Source organism: Neofelis nebulosa, chromosome 15 (assembly GCF_028018385.1).
Source record: "Neofelis nebulosa isolate mNeoNeb1 chromosome 15, mNeoNeb1.pri, whole genome shotgun sequence".
Lineage (NCBI taxonomy): Eukaryota > Metazoa > Chordata > Mammalia > Carnivora > Felidae > Neofelis > Neofelis nebulosa.
Window position 1 is genome coordinate 8,326,244 of NC_080796.1, and position 21,103 is coordinate 8,347,346.

At 46.0% G+C, this 21,103-nt stretch overlaps 1 protein-coding gene across 13 annotated transcripts in view; it reads right to left on the reverse strand.

Moving 5' to 3' along the window:
• Positions 1-21,103, reverse strand: part of ENAH (ENAH actin regulator) — a 139,760-nt gene that overhangs the window by 29,294 nt on the left and 89,363 nt on the right. For 6 of the 13 annotated variants that reach the window (XM_058701418.1, XM_058701426.1, XM_058701424.1 and 3 more), the window contains exons 4-5: positions 11,866-11,922; positions 7,005-7,089 (exon numbers count right to left, since the gene is read on the reverse strand). In XM_058701418.1, the coding sequence (XP_058557401.1) occupies positions 7,005-7,089; positions 11,866-11,922 (142 nt within the window). Of the gene's footprint in view, positions 1-7,004; positions 7,090-11,865; positions 11,923-13,549; positions 13,720-21,103 lie in introns of those variants that run through there. The other 7 variants (XM_058701429.1, XM_058701428.1, XM_058701427.1 and 4 more) reach the window with 2 other exon arrangements.

Sequence of the window (21,103 nt, forward strand, 5' to 3'; positions counted from 1 at the left end):
TGGTCTAAGGCGGGGAGGGCCCCCTGCCCGCCCCTGCCCTTACCCTCTGCTCTTCCTGCCTCGAATGCTCCACCAGGCCCCATTCAAGGCCTGGCTCAAAGCCATCTCCTCAGGGAAGCCTCCTGCCATCTCCCAAGCGGCACAGACAGAAGCCTAAGGAGCATGAAAACAGCGTGTCTTATCTTATTTAACTCTACTCCGAACCATACACACTCACATTTTCTGTCTCTTATACCTAACACCTACACATACGTGAATTCACTACCAGAAACTTCCTGGCTTTTTCTTAGAAACTTTATTCAGGTCTCTACTCTCAAGCAGCCTACGATGTTCGCTGTGAAGGAGACCCTTCTGTAAACCAGACCTCGACGGTAAAAGGTAAAAGAGCGTGTAAGTCGTAGGGTTCAGAAAAGCAAGCCACCGACAGACCCGGAGGAGAGTCTACGGACAACGAGCGGCCGCCGAGCGAGGCACGGAGGAGACGCCGGGGCCCAGAGACACCGCCAGGGCCCCGGACCCCGACGCCCGCAGACGCCCGGCCAAAGAACTAAGCCGGACGTGAGGACGGCTCGCGGGAGCGCTGAGGCGAAGCGACACACGGGACCGTCTGGACTCATTCCGGTCCGCAGACGTCAACAAACTCTCCCCTCCCGGAATTCCAGAAAAACCCTGACCGTGCGTCCACAACCTCACGACAAAGTGGAACACGGAGGGGTCGGCGGCAGACCAACTCCATCATCAGGTCTACGGAGGCGGGAACAGCAAGGCCGGAAGCCTCGACCTCCCGCCCGCGTCTCTGTAGACAGTGCAGCCGAGCACCTGCCCGGCGCCCTTCCGCGCACGTCCGGCGAAGGTCCCAACCGCGCGCCGTCAGAGCTCCCCGAGCCCGGTGTCTCCCAACAAAACCCCCTCCGCTCGCACAGTCCCTCGCGGCTCCGGTCGGTCGGGGACAACTCGCCCTCCCCTCCCCACCCGCTCGGGTTAAAAGCCCTGACCCTTCCCCGCAGGCACCCCGCCCCCAAGGAGCCCAAGACTCCGCCTTCTCGCCACGCCCACCCCTCCCTCGGCGGAAGCCACCCCCGCGACGGCCGCCGAGTCCTCCCGCCGGACGGTCCCCTCTAGGCTAGTCTCCGCGGCGCAGCCAGACGGACGGACGGACGGCCGGCCGAGACGGCAAGCCGACCCACGTCCATCAAGACCACTCAGCGGTTCCTCCTTCGCTCAGAACGAAAGCTCAATTCTCCGCGATCGCCCGCCGCGTCCCGCGTGACAGGACTCTCCGCGGGCTTCAAACCCACCTACCGCCCTCCCTGTGCACTTGTTCTCTCTGCCCCCGCCTCAGGGGCCTCTTCGTCCACGGGCACACGCGTGCACGAGCACCACGAGGCCTCCGCCCGGGGTGCTCCCTCCGCGCGCAGCACGCTTCACCCAGACACCCCACCTGGCCGGCGCCCTCCCTCGCGTCGGTGAGGGCCGCCCCGGCCGGCGTCCCCTTGCCCCTCTGGCCCACACGCCCCCCTCTACTCGGTCTCTTCCGGGGGCACTACTCGCCTAGGAGGTCGGCGGTCCGTCTGACTGGGGTAAGGCTGTTTACGTCCCCGCCCCGCTCCGTCGTAAGCAGGGGAACGGACGGCGCCTGGAACCTCGCTGCGCCGCGGAGCGGAGGCGACCACAGCCGGCATCCGTGCCGAACGAGGCTGAAGCAGACGGGAGAAGAGGAGGCAGGAGAGGCCTCCCGCGAGGCCAGGGGACAGGACGGGAGCGGGCAACGCGGCCACGATCGGGCCGATTAATAACCGCACGCCCTGTCTGCAGAGCAGCCGCACCGCCACCCTCTCCTCCCCCAGCTCGGCTCGACGGACGCGGTGGCGTTTACCACAGACTGCCCTCTGAGCAGACACGCGGCCTCGGGGGAGCCACGGCTTTGGGGAAGCCAGAGCTAGCTCGGTCGGCATCTGTGGGGTCCCGAGGCCGGTCGGCCCTCCACCCTTGTCCCCTACCGAAAGGACAGCCTGCCAGTCTGTGTGCTCTGCCCGCCTCCACAGACCCCCGTCCCCGGCAGCCCTCGCTCTCAGGGAGGCTGTGTCCGGCAGAGACGTCACCTCCATGATGCAACAGGAAACCCGAGCCGAGGACGGATGCCAGTCGATCGAATCCGTTTACAAAGAAGCGGACCACTCAAGATTACCAGATATTGGAGGAATATTGAGTACAAAAGACAAACAACCCAGCTCTACAGGAGGGAGAGGACTCAGAGAAAGGACGAGAACATGAGAGACTTAAGATACAATCGTGAGTCTGGAACAGGCTGTTAAAAAGGGAATGATTACAAAACAGAAAAAGCTCTCTTGGAGATTAAGACTGATCTTTCAATAGAGATCCACCGCCGTCCCACCCGATTAGGTGGCCGTGAGCCAGGGGTGTGGCCTGTGGGCGCGTACAATGTGGCCTGTCTGGACAGTAATGCGTGGTAAGTGTAAAATACATTCTGAATTTTAAAGACTCAGTATGAAAAAGAGAATGTAAAACACCGTAACAATTTCTACACTTACTTTATGCTGGAATGATAATATTAAAAAAATTTTTTTTAATGTTTATTTAGTTTTGAGAGAGAGAGAGAGAGAGAGAGCGAGCGCACAAGTGGGGGAGGGGCAGAGAGAGGGGGAGACAGAATCCCAAGCAGGCTCCATCCAGGCTCTGAGCTGTCAGCACAGAGCCCGACGTGGGGCTCGAACTCACAGACCGCAAGATCATGACCTGAGCTGAAGTCGGATGCTCAACCGACTGAGCCACCCAGGCACCCCTGGAGGGATAAGATTTTAGATAAACTGGGTTAAACACGATATATTATTAAAATTAAGGTCACAGGTTTCTTTTTTACTTTTGCTAATATGGCCACTAAAAATTACATACATGGGCCATACTGTATTTCTACTAAATAGTGCTGGTCTAGGATATGTGGCTAAAAATATTACCAATGATACAGAACAAAAAGAAAAAAGCAGAAAATGAAAAAATAGAAGTATACTGAAGCAACAACCCTGGAGGCCAGCATCTGACATGTAGGAGTTCCCAAAAAAGTCAACAGAGAAAACAGAGAAGACATGTTAAAAAAATAAATTTAAAAAAAAAAATTAAGAGATGTGCTTATTAAGTTTTCAAATGGAAAAGGTCTATTAAATATTGAGGTTAAAGAAAGAAATGAGGGAGAAAGAAACCACAAAACTCAAAAACTTTAGGTAGTCACATATTCGTGAGGACTCCAACTACCCTGGTGAATGAGGCTTAAAGGGACCCCAGAGTGGGGTAGGGGGTGGGGGGGCTCCCCTGCAAACACACGGACAAGACAGCACACCCAGGGGGCGGAGCGGGACGGCAGGACCACTGAGCCCCCCTCGCAGAGGGAGCAGTGAAGAGACACAGGTTCAATTTGAAAGAGAAACCAACAGCAGGACTACAAATAGTGGCCACTGGTAACGGGCAGGGACATGAAGAATTCGGGTTTCCTAGTAGAGTCAGCCGCCACTAGCCATCACTCGACTAATCAGGAGACAGAAATAGAAACATATAATCTCGCGCTATGGAAGAAGCCATCCAAAATACTAAAAGCAGAAACGGTTAGGAGGGATTGAGTCTGGAGATTAACACGAAGGGAAGGCCACACGCTCCCCCATCTCCGACCCTCCGGCACTACCTGGGATTCTACCATGAACACACGACTTAAAAAAGAATTAATCTGACAGTAAGCAAGTGGGAAAAACTGAAAGGGATCTAGGTTAAAGGCAGGAAAACCAACTAGAAAACGATGGCAGTGCGTAAGGGAACACACGCCAGAAAAGCTCTCGGTGATGAGAATGTCCGAAGAGACAATCTGTCAGGCTTTCTGAGACAGAAGTCACAGGGTATGCCGGAACAGAGCCTGTGAATGAAGATAATTACAGACTTCCTAAAGCAGAAAGTCCGGGTGAAATATGAAGAGAAGGAAGTGTGCGCGAACGCATGCGTTCCGCAGCAGCTCACTGAGGACCACTCGTTGGAACCGAAGGGTCTGTGACCCTCCGAAATGTCATGCAGGTGTTGCACAGAAGAGCACGTGTACGCGCATTTAAGAAGGATGCAGGGCTGGGTGGAAGAGGGCAGGAGTCCACTGCTGGCACCAAATTCTCAAAAGGACGCGTGGATTCCATTTCATTGGAAATATGGATCTCAGGTGCAGATCACGGCTGTAAATGTGGGAGCCATCAGCATAAGACAGTTAAGAGAAAACTACACTATCCCACAGAATCCTCAGTTTTTTGAAGGTATACCATGTGCGGAAAAAACCCAGAGACAGCTAAGCGCACGCCCTTGCGGAAGAAACGGAAGGGAGAGCAGTCCGCGATGAACAGAGACTACAGTACCAAAAGGAAGAAAGCAGAGGCAGGCTGTGCACCAGGAGAAGAAATCTAAACCAGAAACAAGCCAATGATGATGGAAGCAGCATTTCCAGGAGATCAGAGCAGACACCAACAGATTTCACCAGATAAAAATGGAAGCGGGTAGAGGAGAGCAAAGGGAAGGAACAGAGATAAAAATGAACACCAGGAGAAAGAAAGTGGTGTCCAATGGAAGGTTTATCCAAGAGAAAGAAGAGGGGCGCCGGGCTGGCTCAGTTGGGTGGGAAGTGCGACTCTTGATCTCGGGGTTATGAGCTCAAGCCCTACATTGGGTGCGGACATAAACATTGTTTTAATTAAAAAAGAAAAAAAAGAAGAAAGTCTGTGTGTGACTATGGACAGAAAATAATTTAAAAACTTACACCAATTTTTTGGACGATTTCAAGTCTTCAACTAAACAAGTAATATAAACAACATCCCATTTCAAATCCTGACGTATCTTCCCACATACAAGCAGAAAAGCCTCAAGTCCGGCTGAGCGCTGCAGGGCTAACACTCAGATGGGACAGATACACACAGCGTTTTCACAGCAATCAGTAAAAAATTCGCTCAGTACTCATTTCCAGTACAGCCTCGAGCTGCAAGTCGTGGACAGCCCTCCATGTAGCGGACGGCCCTTCAGAGACCCTTAACCAGCCGGCAGCATCCTCCTCGGCTCCGGTCTCTATTCTGTGCTGTCCTCGCCCAGCACCTGTCCCCAGGGCCACATGCTTGTCTGCTCCACAACGTGAAAAATTATCTGTTACATTTGGGTTCTCTCCTGGTTCTTCCTGGCTTTCTACAAATGGGTTACTCCTGATAATACTACAATCATTTTTTTATTAATTATTTTTCCGTGTGTATGGGGGGGGGGGTGGGCAACAGTATCATTACAATTTCTAACTCTTGAAATTATTTTGGAATGTTTAAAACACTCAATACAGAACTTTTAAACCTTCCTTATTTCTACAAAAACTTAAGTTTTATTTCTGTTACAGCATCACTCAAAAGAGACAGATTTTCAACCAAATAGAGAGGGATTCAACCAGAGAGGCTGTGATGAAAACAAAATTCATTTCGGAAGGGCCTTCCCCAAGGGCCACGCATTTACACACAGAACATGGTGAAAGATCCCCGTCTGTCTGTCTGTCTTTCAGAGGAACATGACACACATATCAAGACAACATGGAGAATATGAAGAGTGTTTCAAATGTGGATCCAAATCAAAGGTCACAGGAAGAAACTCTAGCTTGCCATGGAGCAAATGTTTGCCAACTGGAAGAATCCATCTGTAGGACGATTATCAGCTCTCTGTAATAAACAAGTGACCTACTAGTGATTAAAAATAACAGGGTGCCTGAGTGGCTCAGTTGGTTGGGCGTCTGACTTCGGCTCAGGTCATGATCTCATGGTTTGTGGGTTTGAGCCCTGCGTCAGGCTCTGTGCTGACAGACAGCTCGAGCCTGGGACCTGTCTAGGATTTTGTGTCTCCCTCTCTCTCTGCTCCTCCCCTGCTCATGCTCGGTCTCTCAAAAGTAAATAGACATTAAACAAACAAAAAAAGGCAATGTCAACATCTCCAAAAAGTTTTCATTTGTTTAAAGTGGAAGGCCTGGGGCGCCTGGGTGGCTCAGTCGGTTAAGCGTCCGACTTCGGCTCAGGTCACGATCTCGCGGTCCGCGGGTTCGAGCCCCGCGTCGGGCTCTGGGCTGATGGCTCAGAGCCTGGAGCCTGCTTCCGATTCTGTGTTTCCCTCTCTCTGCCCCTCCCCCGTTCATGCTGTGTCTCTGTCTGAAAAATAAATAAACGTTAAAAAAAAAAAATTTAAAGTGGAAGTCCTGGGAGAACCTGGATGGCTCAGTTAGTTAAGCATCCAACTCTTGATTTCGACTCAGGTCATGATCTCAAGGTTTGTGAGATGGAGACCCGAGTCAGGCTCTGCACTGACAGCGTGGAGCCTGTTTGGGATTCATATTCATTCTCTCTCTCTCCACCCCCCCCACCCCTTGATCACACTCTCTCCTACTCTCTCTCTCAAAATAAATAAAAGATAAAATAAAATAAAATGGAACACCTGGTTTAACTAATTCAGTTTTAGTTGCTGAATGTATATAAAACTCTTGTTACAAGTTTGGTAGCTTACAGTTCAGAAACTCTGCTAATTCAGAAAAAAAAAAAAACTATACCTAACTGAGGCTGTGTTACAATTTCAAATCTATTTCTTTATAAAGGGCATTGAAACAACGAGATGATTACTATTGATCTCACTGAACCAGCGATTTAATCATGAACAGAGTGAGTCTGTATCCATTACTAAGCTCTATGGTAGTATCTCAAGATCAGAGACTTATCCAAACAGCCAACACGACGCCAACTTTCTAGTTAAATTAGTTATGTGAAAGCCATAATGACCATAGATCAATCTATAAGCACTATAAAAATAAGACTCCGTGAAGTGAAAGTCATTTTGTATGCTGCTAAGTGACTTTTAAATGGCTGACAAGGCACAATCTACTTCCTATATACCAGGATGCTCGTGGGCCTTCCGCAGTAGAAAGAAAAACTGCAAATAACAACTTTTAAATTTACCTTCTTTGAATTTCCAATTCTTCTTGTGATGGGCCATTTTGAACTTGGGCAGGTAGCTGTGAATTTTGTCTAGGCAATGTTGGCCCTAAAAAGGGAGGAAAACATTATAGATGAACATTATCTTTATAGCTAGCTGGACAGAGGAGATAAAATCATGAGAAGAATAACATAAAACCATCACATATTTACAAATGTGTCTTCTTTTTTGTTTAGCAAAATAAAATATAAGCTTTACATAACACACAGCAAATGAAAGACTGCGACATAATACTGCCATCATCCCCAGAAGGCTTACTTGAAACAAATGGAAAACACCAACAATAAAGGAAAATAAACATTTACATATGAAGAGCTTGAGGAAAACAAGTGTTCAATGAGCATCTGAATAGGCGCCTGAGCTTGGCATTTTCTAGGACAATGAGACATTCTCTTCAGGGTACTTATTCATGAAGTGGGGAGGGAGAACTTAAATGAAAAAAATCAGAATTCAAAAACTCACCTAAATAGAACACTGGAAATGAAAAACAGGAGAGAGAGAGCATGAGAACCTTATTACTAGGATGAAGTATGCTAATGCATTTATCAAATTTGCCCAATTTAAGCTGCCATTCTTATTTACTGGCTTGGCATTTCCAGCACTGGTGAAAACAAACATTTGCTAAACTTCTAAACAGAATTAGCCTACTTCTCTGAATTTTTAATGTAACAGAGGTAATCTTAACAACTTTTCATTTGGGGTAAAAAACAACCCCCCCCGCCAAAAAAAAAAACCAAAAACCAAAAACCCTGTGTTCAAACCAACACGGCTCTGTCACGAGAAACTAATGACCCTTCATTCCCACGTACCATGTACAATGCAGACCCATTTTTAGCATCTTATAAAGAATGCCATTAAATATGGGACATTTTAATGTCACTGGATATAAAAATTAAATGTATCATGAGAGAAATGAACACTGGACCTAATATGCAACGCCCACGGTTAAAACAGAACAATCTTGAACTCTAACCCAGTAAACAAAAGAATCCAGTAAACAAGTAAATCTAGTGTGTCAGCAAATGCCCCTAACAGATATTGTGAAAGTGTTCTGTAGACCACTACTCCAAGAAAGAGTTGATAGACAAACACTTCTGTGTACTAATGCCAATGCTCGTATCTCTAAGTTAACAGCACAAGAGCACCAACTGTGTGCCATAGAGTGAAGTGACCCTCACAACTAGAAGGACATGGCAATATAATAATACAGTACTGGTAGATCCCAAATGTAGAAAAGCAGATGATTTGATCTAAACTTACCTACTAAATTTTTTCCTCATCTCTTTCCCCATTTCTAGATTAATCATGTAATTTGTCTTTTGGAGGACAAATTACATGACAACTGCAGTGATGTATTTCATTAGATTTCCTAACAGTCTGCTATTTTGATAACCACATAAAGGAAGTATTAAAATATATTAACCCCATGTCATCAGCAACAACAAAAAATCAAAAAGCTTTTTAAATTAAACACGCACTTAAATCTGCATAAACAAAAAATAAAACTTGTCTAGCAACCAGGCTGGAATTCTTTCCTTCTCTTGGGAATGAACATACTGATGTTAAAAACAGACTACCACATTAAGCCATACACTAATGTCTAATACTTTTATGAGGAGAAGATGTCTCATCTCTTTGGCAGAAGGAGGGAGGAAATAGAAGATCAGGGTGGGGGTAAACCTGAGAAAATAGAAACTATTTGGGGGAAGCATTTTTTTATAATCCAAAGTTACATCTTTCCAAAAATATTAAATGTTGAGCATGTAGCTTGGGCAACTCACGAGACCATTATGGTTTAACTCTTTTTTAAAATACTGTTTATTTAAATGAAAACCTGATGCTGCTCGAATAACTAAACAGCTGGATGCCAGCAGGCCAGAGAGACTAGTCCGGCACCCACTTCCACCTCCACGGGTGCGCCAGACTGCTCACACCCAGAGCAAGCATGTGTTACCTCCACCGTCGTGCCAACAGAGGAAATTCACCAACAGAAATCTATTGATACAAGTTTTAACTCAAATATGTAAATTTAAGAAAAAGGTGTCAAAATTTCAACTCAATCCTGATTTTATTAGACAGATTTGAAAAAAGACAAAAACAAAAGTTCGATAGAACTCGAAAAAGCTTGAATGAGAAAAAAGTATTTTTTAAAAGGAATGTACAGAAACTGTTTTGGTTTTTTTCTAAGTTAAAAACTTAATGAATTTGTTTTAAAAGCAGGTTTTAAGAATGTGGGAAATATTTTCTGGCTGATATCATTAATTATAAAAATAACGTACTACAGTTTATTCGTGCAGCTAAAACAGGAAAACTTCAAGGAAAATCCTTTTAAAATGAGGGGAATTTTGATCCAAGAAAAACTCTAAAGATGATTTTCTACACGGTTCTTTGTGATAACGGGCAGCTGGTCTCTCCATAGACCTCTGCACGGTGGCCAGAGAGGAGAAGCCGTCTCCCTGGCGTCTTCGCGTACTTCTATTTACTTTAGTTGTTTTGTTGGCTTCTTCCCCATCAGTACTGTCAAGTCATGACAATGACACACTGAAATTCATGTGCATTTAAAAATAATGTAAATATACTGAAAGCGATGGACAGGAGAGTTCTGGGTCAATTATGAACTCCGATATACGAGGTCATGCTTCCTGTCAGCCCTCTGGGTTCTACAACTGGTCAATTACAGCAACATGAGACGGCAACTATGACCAATCACGGCTGCCAGCTGCCATTGTATTTTCTGTAATGTAACAATTATCTTACTTTTCACATGGGTCATAGTCCTAAATGGGTAACCTGTGTTCTCAGAGAATGCAAAAAAGGCACTTTCCTACGCAGCGGGTGAATCATGAGCTCTGAGCTCGTGTGCTGGCTGACTGTTCTCCTCCAGGGGAAAGTAAGAGGAGAAACCAGGGAGCCCGCTTCGCTCCCCCTGGAGCGTCATAAAGAACAGCGGCGATCTTCGAGGATTAGTTCCTCTGTTTTATTACCACAGCCAAAGACAAGCGCTGATATTAATTTGTCCTGGCTACAATTCACGTAGCAGAGATGTGACTTAGTTTCTGATAAAGAAAATGTGTCCATGTGGCTGCTATGTTCTCTATAAATGATGGAAATCAGAGTGAAGGGTCCTGGAAATGAGGACTTCATACTGAGTTTTGGCTAAAGCACATCCACCTGCCACCACGTTTTAATTTTCACAAATGTAGTTTTCACACTTAGCCACAGACTATTTAAAAACACAGGACTAAAAGACCAATAGGTGTTATGATACACAATACAATCAAGTGTAAACTTAGCAATGTGGTCATTATATTGTTGTACACAGTTAGATCGATTAAAGGTAATAATGGGGAAAATCTGCTTTTTAACACATTACTTTTACGACTTAAAAATTCATCTTTATTAAGGGCAAATCAATCTTCTCTCTGCAATTGGGTTAATTGTATCTATTATTCTGCATGTGGAACTCAACACGGTAAGTAGCGAAGTACAGAACACCAAGTAGGTTCTCAGAATGAAGTAAAAAAAAAAAAAGTCCTCTAATAACAGCAATATGAATAATAACTCATGGCTAGTTCAAAAGGTGGCCTAGAAGAACCCCCAGGAGGAGGCAGAGAATCACAGGTGAGATAAACCCCGGGGAAGACGGGGGCTCGCGAGGGGCCACACCCCCCAGGCTCACTGCTGTCTCTGTGTCTCCCCTGAGCAATCCCAGAATGTTAACTTCAGGTGATTAAGAAATACATCCGAGTTTTCATTTTTGGAAATTTCTAACACATGCTTCTTTGCCTCAACCAGCAAGTACATAAATGTGAAAATAATTCTCTTTATAGCTAAAGAAACAATATCAGAAATACTGAAGAATCACATCAAAAACTGAGTCACATGGATAAGTACATACACACAGCTGAACTGCTCATCTAAAATTTGAGCAGTAGGTCACTTTATGATTTTCTCTCTCGTAAGATAATTGGGCCAGTCAGGTATACAGGAGTAAAAAAAGATATATATACAGGAGCCAATAAAAAAGAAGTCCTAAGAATTACAAGTCACTTTTTGAACTTGGGTTTTCAAACCGGAAAGTGTGAGAATCAAATGATACAAACGACTCGGACGAAGGTGTGTGCGTGTGTGTGCGTCTGGGGGTGTGTGCGCACGCAGCCCTCTGCTCGAGTAAGGGTATGAAGATGCACCTGTCTGACTACCTGTAACCTGGGGCAGCTAAGCGGCACAGCCGGCTGCTGCGTGCGAACGGCACACACGTGCGCACGCATGTGCACAGGAGCGGAAGAGCACTCGCTAGGCCCAAACCCACTCCTCGGCAACAGGTGCCTAACCTAGTGCGGGAAGAAGGCCGTCCCTCCCAAGCCAGCCCAGTGAAGCAGCAATGGCTTACGTCTGCCTCACGACATGGGTCACCTCAAACTTCGTTCCTGAGCAAAAGCTCCCTTCAGATAAGGCACATTCCTCAAAACACACTACGGTGGGTGTAATGCTGTCCCTGAAATCGTAAATTAAAAGACTGCTTCAAACAAAAGCGTTATTAAAAACAGAAACAAACAAAAACCCCTCTCGTTCATGTTGGAAGAACTGAAGAGGAATTCGTTTTAAGACTCTCATTCTAACCAAATCCCCACTAAGAAGCCAACTCAAAAGCTGCCCGAATCACCTACGTGAGCCCCAACAGTATCACAACATGAAACAGTAGCTGCTGTGGATCCCAAACACCACAAACCAGACTATGGCCTACGGAAACAAAAGTTATGGAAATGTGCAAGTAGTATGTACCACAGCTTGAAAAAGTAATGTAAACATAATGTTGCTTACCACAGAAAATACATCGCAAATTAGTGCTGTCCTGGGTAGCAGCAACCTTGCTCTGGGCTGCAACAGACACCTTGGTGTTAGAAGCTTCAAAGGACAACGGGGCCATCTGAAGAACTTCACACAAACTAAAAGGTGCTTTGAAAGGTTCAAAATGTTTTTATACACACTTCCTATCTAGATCCTCATTCTGGAAGCTCTGTAATTTAATAAAAACGTATCTTCTTTAATATAAATTTGAAAAAGAATTTTTATGTGTAATCTTATTTGTGGAAAAACCCTGTAATAAGCCACAGACCAAACGATGCCCTTAGAGCTTGTTTTCCGGGTGACACAATCAGAGAGTGCGATCCATTTACATTTTACGATTATGTTTTAGAAAGTAAATGGAACGGTTTATGAGGTCAAGACCCAAGGCTGAGTTTGTTCCATGGAATTACTGCTCATTTTTAGAAGACTTGACGGCTGAGAAACATTCTGGAGAAATGCTCACGATGAACTCAGCGTAAGATGGACTCAGTTCCACTAGTTGAAAAAGACAAAAGACGTTGTAAACAGCCTGGAGAAATTAAAGTGTCTTATTAAAGTCACTGATGTAAATCAGAACATCTTCGTTTGCTCTGCACTTTGAAACGCATCAAAAAACTATTGTTTTCAGAAGCCACATTTTGTTCTTTTTTTTTTCTCAATGTGTATATATACTTGACAAAATATCATATTAAAAACGTGTGGCCATATCAAACAGTCATTTAATATTTAGGTTATCTACATTAAAATTTACCTTAAGTAATAATGAAATAAATTCTCTTTAAGAGAAAAAACTCAACAAGAAGGTGATAATTTATGAAAAGGGGAAGAAAGGGTTACATAAAATCAAGGTGATGCTCAAAAGTGGGGGTAGAAAAAACAAAATTAGTATTTTTCTTAGGATTACATTAGTGACATCGAAAACTTTACATCAATAATTTTCTATAAAATCCCCAAGAAATTCTTTTCAGCATGGGAAATATTTTCCTTTTCCATTGGTATTAACCCAAATCAACGAACAGATTAAAACATACTGGCTTAAGGAAGACTGCATAAAGGCTAACAAGACGGTATTTTAGATTTCCCCTGAACTGTGCTCTTTAGGTAACACGATTAATACTAAAAAAGTCTCCATAGAATGAGAACAAACCAACTTATATTTAAAGATTGTACATCTGAACATGGTAATAAATCTTATATAATCAGGAGAATTTACCATTTTTAGAAATTAGATTTAATATAATCCAATTAAGTTTAAATCTTGCTTTAAAAACAATACATACAGCAGATATTTGCAAACAGAAACAGAATAAGTAAGATTGATAAAAGGCACCTTTGCCAAGTACCTCCAACAACCCACTCGAGGCCTGTGAGAGCCGCAGGCACAACATTACTGTAATGACAGAAGAGACCACAGGCATGCACATAACACGTCTACCAAGTCAAGCACACCACTACAGAGGAGAGAAACGATTTAGGAAACTGTCAATAATTCTATTTCAAGTTTAAACTTTAAAAGAACCTGTCTTACCGATGTCTGTAAATGACACTTCTAATAAAGCCTTTATTAAATAAACATGCCTGGTCTTCAGCTTTTATTCTTCAGTTCCTTTAATTCATATTTAAAGGGAAAAAGAGTCAGGAAAATATAAAAACTCACAAGGAAAACCTGAGAAATGATGTCGCCTCTGACAGCAAAGAAACTGCCACATTCCAGTACCGATCATTTCGGCAGAGTCATCTGACAAATTGTCAGAATGCAGGTGAACCGTTAGGACTGCGTGAGACAGAACATTTTCAACCAGAAACGTCTGTGCTTGTCACAGTTTACGCTATCACGCCTCACGCTTGCACTTGGGATCCTCAGGCACCTGCTTTCAGGACCCGTGCTCCCCGCCAGCTCCCGGCTACCTCTCCATCCTACTGCAGTTCCCCTTCCCCTTCCCCGGAGACACTGAATTATTCATTCAGTCACATGCATAGGCCTGCAGGCACTTCCTGCTGAACTCTGATGCTCACTGGGGAGGGGGGGAAGAGGAGGAGGAGGAGGAGGAGGAGGAGGAGAGGGAGGAGGAGGAGGAGGAGGGAGGAGCGTGGGAAGGAGCACTCACTGTCCGGTGCCGGGAGGCCCGCAGCGGAAGCAGGGTCACGGCTGCCATCAGTACCCCGGGCACCGCGCATGTGCCTCCGCAACAGCGCCTCTCCCCGAGTCGGCCTCGCTGTGAACGGGCTCCGAGCTGGGAGAAGAAAGGACGGGCCCTCCACGAAAGCATCAACTGAGGAGTAGGTTAAGGGGAATCAAGCAAGCAAAACTGAGCATCTCTATTTGACTTCCGGAGAAGAAAACTGACGACATGTATCAGCTACTCTGACCACAGAACAGTCTCGTCGTGGCTGTTTGCTCATTTCTAACGTGGTCTGGAAGGCAGCGATCCCTCAGGCTCGGCCTTTCGCCACTCTCTCCCCGTAGGTGTTTGTACGAGTGGCGCAACGGTGAAGGCCGGGTCAGACAGCAGTAGCGAAAATGAGAGGCGGGTCAAATCGACGGGCATGACTACATTTTCCCGCTAGATGTGATCACTACAGCAGACCCGTAGCATCCCATCCCACGGCCACTTGTAAAGGGGATATTACCCATGTCATCATTTCTTCTGAGGATTAAATGAGATCGTTTGCTTAAAGCCAGTTTTAATTTGATTTACTCTCTGGAAAGTTGATCTGTCGAGTGAGCACACATCACCAGCTTCCAAATGAGCAGTGTTCATGCTTCTGACCATCAATAAGGGCCCCCCGGTATTTCCCTCGTGATTGCAAAGTCCTACTACATACACTGAAAGGGAATGAAGGCAAACGTGTGTGTGTCTGTTCTAAGGTGTCCAGAACCGAACGCAGGGAGACATTGCGCTGCCTGCGTCAGAAACAACACGAAACAAAAACACATACCACGGGAATGCCGACTGCTGCAGCCACTACAGAAACAGTATGGAGGGTCCTCAAAAATTAAAAACAGAACTACCCTAACTTCCGGCAATCCCGCTTCCGGGTACATACCCAAAGTAAAGGAAAACATGGTATCCAGGGAATACCCACACTCCTCAGTTTGCTGCAGCATCACTCACAACGGTTGAGACACGGAAACTACCTGAGATGAAAGAACAAAGAAGATGCAGAGTGTGTGTGTGTGTGTGTGTGTGTGTGTGTAATACTCCATTCCACAACACGATGTGGAACACTACTCAGCCATAAGAGGAAAATCCTGTCATTGGCAACAACATGGATGGACCCTGCGGGCATTATGCTATGTGAAATGAGCCAGGTGGAGAAAGAGACCACGTGGCATCACTTGTACGGTGACTTAAAACAAACAAACACACTTGGGGCGCTTGGGTGGCTCAGGTGGTTGGGCATCTGACTTCAGCTCAGGTCATGATCTCACAGTTTATGAGCTCGAGCCCCGCGTTGGGCTCTGTGCTGACAGCTCGGAGCCTGGAGTCTGCTTTGGATTCTGGGTCTCCCTCTTTCTCTGCCCCTTCCCCGCTCACACTCTGTCTCTGTCTCAAAAATAAACAAATGTTAAAAAAAAAAAAAAAAAAAAAAAAAAAAAAAAAAAAAAAAACCACCAGACTCATAGAAACAGTAGAAAAGTGGTTGCCAGGGCCCGTGGGGGTAAATAGAGAGAGGTTGGTAAAAAGGTACAAACTTTCAGCTGCAAGATGAGTAAAGACTGAGGATCTAAACGTAAAACGTGGTGACTACAGTTTCATAGCACTGTACTGTATAAACGAAATTTGCCAACTCACCAAAATCATTAAAAAAAAAAAAAAAAAAGAGGTAAGATGATGGATGTGTTAACTAACTAGATGGGAGAAATCCTTTCACAATATATACTGTATCAGATCACCATGACGTACACTTTAAATATCTTACAATTTTATTTTTCAGTAATACCTCAATAAAACTGGATGTACACACGTATTTGTGTGTGTGTGTGTGTGTGTGTGTGTGTGTGTGTCAGACTGCAGGGCTCCGTGCCAGAAGACGTGAGAAAAGAGTAAACTGTGTTCAGAGGGATGGCATTTTTAAAGTGGCACTTTAATACATTTTCAAAAAAATTTTCCTCTTAAAATATGAGGTTTTTAACAAAAGAAAATCTTTACCTATGTCAGGAATTGGAGCACCATGCATCTAAAGCCACACCTGGAACAGCGCCCACAGCCGCACGGCTCTCCCATCCGTGTGCCGGGTCTCAGGCAACACTGCACATGTGATGGGCTTCCCCTGCCTCTCTTCATCTCTTCGATCTTTCCCCAACTTACGGCCTCAAAGGCATTTTATTTCCTTCTAAGCAAAAACGTGAGTGAGAACAGCTGCTAACAGCTCACAGACTGCCGATCGTTTACTAGAGGCTGCAACGGCGACAGTCTCCATGTGCTCCCAGCCCAGCACCCGATCCGCCGTGGAGGCTCTGCCTCCGGCCAAAGAAGCCTCAAGAGTCAACCGAAGTAGTGGCCCGGTCCTGCCACGTGCTAACACTTGTGTAAAGGCAGGAGTGACCCACGTCCCACATCCTCTTCCCTGCAGAGCTGAGCCGTCCAGCAGACCAGCTGACAACCTCCCCCCTGCCTCGGTCGCTAAAGGCATCGTTATTAAGCATGTGCCTAGCCAAGCAGAAGACTGTTGTCGAAAACCCGACCAGCGTTTGCGGGAGTACTGGCTAACTCTTCAGCCCGCACGGTGATCTCAGGCGCGCAAACTAGAAACCTCGGGCCCTCCGCCCCCATTCCTTTCTACTACTATCAGTTAACCTACTTGCGACCCCGTAATCTCTCGAGCGGTCTCCACTGCCACGGGTCATGTCCCATGACCTCTTGTCCACACTGGTGGTTTTCAAAGCGGGACACATTTCTCCAGAATGCTAGACATACTCTGGGGTGGGCAAGAGAACAGCATTTCTACTTCTGCTCATTTTTCTCTCATCCTTTTTCTTGCTTTCTTAATGTTTTATCGTGTACTCCGTATGTCCACACCAAAGCACATACACTGAACCATACACACACCCGGGGCAGGGGAGAAGCTCAAAAACGAAGATACCAGCAGCCTGGGCGATGACGACAGCATCATGGATGAAGCTGCCCATTCTGATCTCGGTACCTCCCCTTCCCCACGGCAGCCAGTGAGACCCTAACAACCGAACCAGACGGAATTGCCTGCCTTAGTAAAACTTCTTCCACTGCTTCTCACTGCCCTTGAGATAAATAGCAAACTCCAGTGCCTTCTCTCCGTGACGCGACCACTGCCCATCTCACCCAGTCCATACTCTGTCTCCCGATGGTCCAGGCCCACTGGTCTTTCCGTCTTTCAGATGTGCTCCCCCTACGTCCCTCCCTCCACAGGGCCACCTCACACACAGAAGGCCCACGCCATTCTTCTCGTGGTGTGGTCGGCGGGAGTATTTCCTTTTGAGCCAACTAGAACTTGTGAGTGGCCAACACTCAACTGGAGTCCCTATTACCCCCAGACAAATAAGAGAACCACCCCCTTCACCAGGAGCGCTTTCCCCCTACTTCAAGTTTTATCATGTATGTTTTTTTCTGTTAGCCACTTAAAAAATCTGAAAGGAGATAATAAGCATAAATATAAACTTAGATAATTATCAGAATTTCTAAGAAAGATGAAGAATCTATCTAAATACTTAGGAGAAAGGTTTTAGTAGAATATTGCAATTAGGCAAAGTGGTCCAAACTTACACTTGGATGAGAGAGAGACAGAGAGAATGGACTTGCGACAGCCCACAAAACTGAAGTCGGGTGGGGGTGATGGTAAAGACGTGCAGTTCCGTGGGCAAGGTTCATGGGGGGGGGGGGGGGCGCACTCAGTGACATGAGGATGTCTCAGATCATTTGTATGGAAAGTCACAACTTTGCTCGCTTATCCACATGTAGAGCTGAAAGTCTTGTCACCACGAGAAGTGTTTTCATTTTAAATGTACAATATGGAGACTTTCAAAGACCAAGTCTCTTCCCTACTTTTACAGGAGAAAAAGAACGAAGAGAACCAATAAAAGTACACAGTTTCTAAGCTAATGCTCTTGGATGTGGGGAAAAAATGAAGGCAGGGCAATTCTGGGCAGGAAAACTGAGCTTAGAGACAAAAGAGGATAAATGTCAGAGACTTCACCAATCGGTCACGCATTCACCTCTATGCACAGCTTGGCACGGAAAATTACTGCACAATTCTGCTATAACTCACCAAGTTTTTAAATGCTGGGGTTATTAAAAAATCATTCATTCATTCATTCAGAGAATGCGCTCGCACAGGAATGCTAGGGCGGGGATGGGGGGGTTGGGCAGGGGGAATCTCAAGTAGGCACGCCCAGCACGGAGCCTGATGTGGGGCTCAATCCCACGACCCTGGGGTTGTAACATGAGCCAAAATCAAGCAGCAGACTCTTAACCAGCTGAGCCACCCAGGCACCCCAGAGATTAAGTAATCTCTGCACTCAAAGTGGGGCTCGAACTCACAACCCCGAGATCAAGAGTCGCACATTCCACTCACAGAGCCAGCCAGGTGCCTCTAAAATGTTCAGTTTTTTTAAACTAAAGAATCCGTGGAAGGCTTTTTGCTTTGCTCTGAAACTCTTTATTTTAAAAAACTGCTAAGATCCATGGGGCACCTGGGTGGCTCCATCGGTGAAACGTCCGACTTCAGCTGAGGTCACGATCTCACAGTTCCTGGGTTCGAGCCCCGGGTCGGGCTCTGTGCGGACGGCTCAGAGCCCGGAGCCTGCTTCCGATTCTGCGTCTCCCTCTCTCTCTGCCCCTCCCCTTCCTGTGCTCGCTCTCTCTCTCTCTCTCTCTCTCTCTCTCTCTCTCTCTCAAAAATAAACATTAGAAAATTTTTTAACTGCTAAGATTCAGTCATCACTCTTACTGTACACCAGTCACACGACTTTAAAATGAGGAAGCCAACTGCCGAAGCGTGCCAATCCACGGGCACGGTGAAAAAAGCACACCTGGACACAGGAGACACACTGTTTACTAGGATTTACTTATCACACTGCCAGGCAGGACACATGCTCTTAGAAGACGGCTGAACCTTGAAAACATCACACTAACTTCGGTCCTATCAACACAAGGTCCACCCCGAGTGCCATCTGCGGAAGAGACCAGAGACCCGTTCCCGGTCACCTTCAGACTGGCAAGTGTGACTCAAGGCTTAAGTGGAGAAGACCGGTGAGCCTGAGGGAGTAAGGAAAAGGAATTCTTCTACGGGAGCACCACGGTAAAGAGCAGAACAGGGTTTGTAAAGGAACCCCCTCCCTGTAAACGTCTCTCTTCCTACACGAATGACACCGTCATAACCAAATACCCCTGAGAATTTCCAGAAAACAGAGGTCATCTGTTTCCTGCGAGAATTTTCTCAGACGTTGCAGAAGCCCACGGAAACAGCAGGTCTACTCACAAGAACTATTTCTGGTTCCTCTGCACGAGAGTACGCTGTTGGCTCACGCCACCTGACCCCGCCGCTCTGTCCCACGCGTGGGACTCAGGCTGCCTCACAGACACTTCTGACCACATCTGTCTTCTCTGCCCAGGTCACAGCCCCTTCGGGTCGACTATTTTAAATTACTCGTTTTTGTTTCTCTCATAGCATGCAACCTAGTACCTTATTAGGAAAACAAATACTTTTCTTCTTTGACATTATGAGACCACCTGCCTCTTAGGAGTTTTTTATGGATTACCAAAACAATATTCTTTATGGATAAAATACCGATTTCAAAGATACCACTGTTTAATACCATCTTCAAAAAATGGATTAGAATTTTCCTATCTTGCCTACAACATAAAACAGGAATGCCCGAGGTTCACCCACACGCACGGCACTAACGTGCTGGATACAAACACAGACGGACAAGCCCACAGCCCACAGGTCACTGCCACACTTCCAGGCGGATGAGAGCACGGCCGACTCCCAACCATTACATCTGCACAGCAGGCCTGGGGGCCGCTGTGGGTTGTGACGGTCTCCCCAGAGAAGTGGATCCTATGGTTCATTTCTTACCATTAATGAACAGAATAGACTCTATTCGATTAAAGCTTCTCTCGGGGCTCCTGGGCGGCTCAGTCAGTTAAGCGTCCGACTTCGGCTCAGGTCATGATCTCACGGTTCACGGTTTTGAGTCCCGTGCCGGGCTCTGCACTGACAGCTCAGAGCCTGGAGCGTGCTTCGGATTCTGTGTCTCCCTCTCTCTGCCCATTCCCCACTCAGTTTCTCTCTCTCAAAAATAAACAAACAAACAAACAAACAAAAAAACCTTTATAGCTTCTCTCTACCCCCTACATCCGTGTTTACAGATGGAAAAGTCCTATAAAACAGGTATCTGAATTTCTGACATCTAGCAAATGCTTCTCCAATCTATGGGCAACAAGTAGGACTAAAATCAGGACTTCAAGTGAAGTAATTGTACATAAATTACTATTCTCAGGCACTGAAACCAGCAAATCATCAAGGATGACATCCTTGGGTCACTGCAGCACAATTAATTAAACTTAGGCCAAATGCAAAATACGCTGAGAAATGCGGTCCCCCGCTAGACCTGCATCAGGTAATGCGTTATGAGGTGCCTAACCGTCTGCCTGCCAGAGAAGCGAAGAAACAAGAACGAGACGTAGACAGACTGTCATGTCTGCCTGACAGCCAACTTCAGGCTAAAGTAACCTTCGGTAAGACCAGGACATGTAAACTAATCAGAAAAGTCCTATCTGTCCCTTTTGGTCATTCGGTCACATCCATCTTGGAGCGGGACAAGGCATCCTGGGCCTACAATGTATGACGAAGGCCATGCTCGTGAACAGCGCAATATTAGAGTTGAGTTGTGGCCAAGCTGTTTGCTTTCCCAAACAGCAAGTGATCAGGAGCTTGTAAGTCTTGAAGTAACCATTTTCAGTTCATTTATTATAAATAATAATCCCCACATTATATGACCATGAAACCATTCGTCTATCGTAACATAACCAAGAAGTCACAAACGTAGCAGTCAGAAACCAGAAGCACCTGAATTTCTAAGAGGCAGAGCTAGAACAGCAACCACGGATACTCGTGTTGGACAGAAGGTGGTTTCAATCTAATCGCCGGGCAATTTCCATACGTCAGGCACAAAACAGGGCCACCAGACCTGCATTCTCCCTGTCGTTGACAGATGAGGACGACGGGG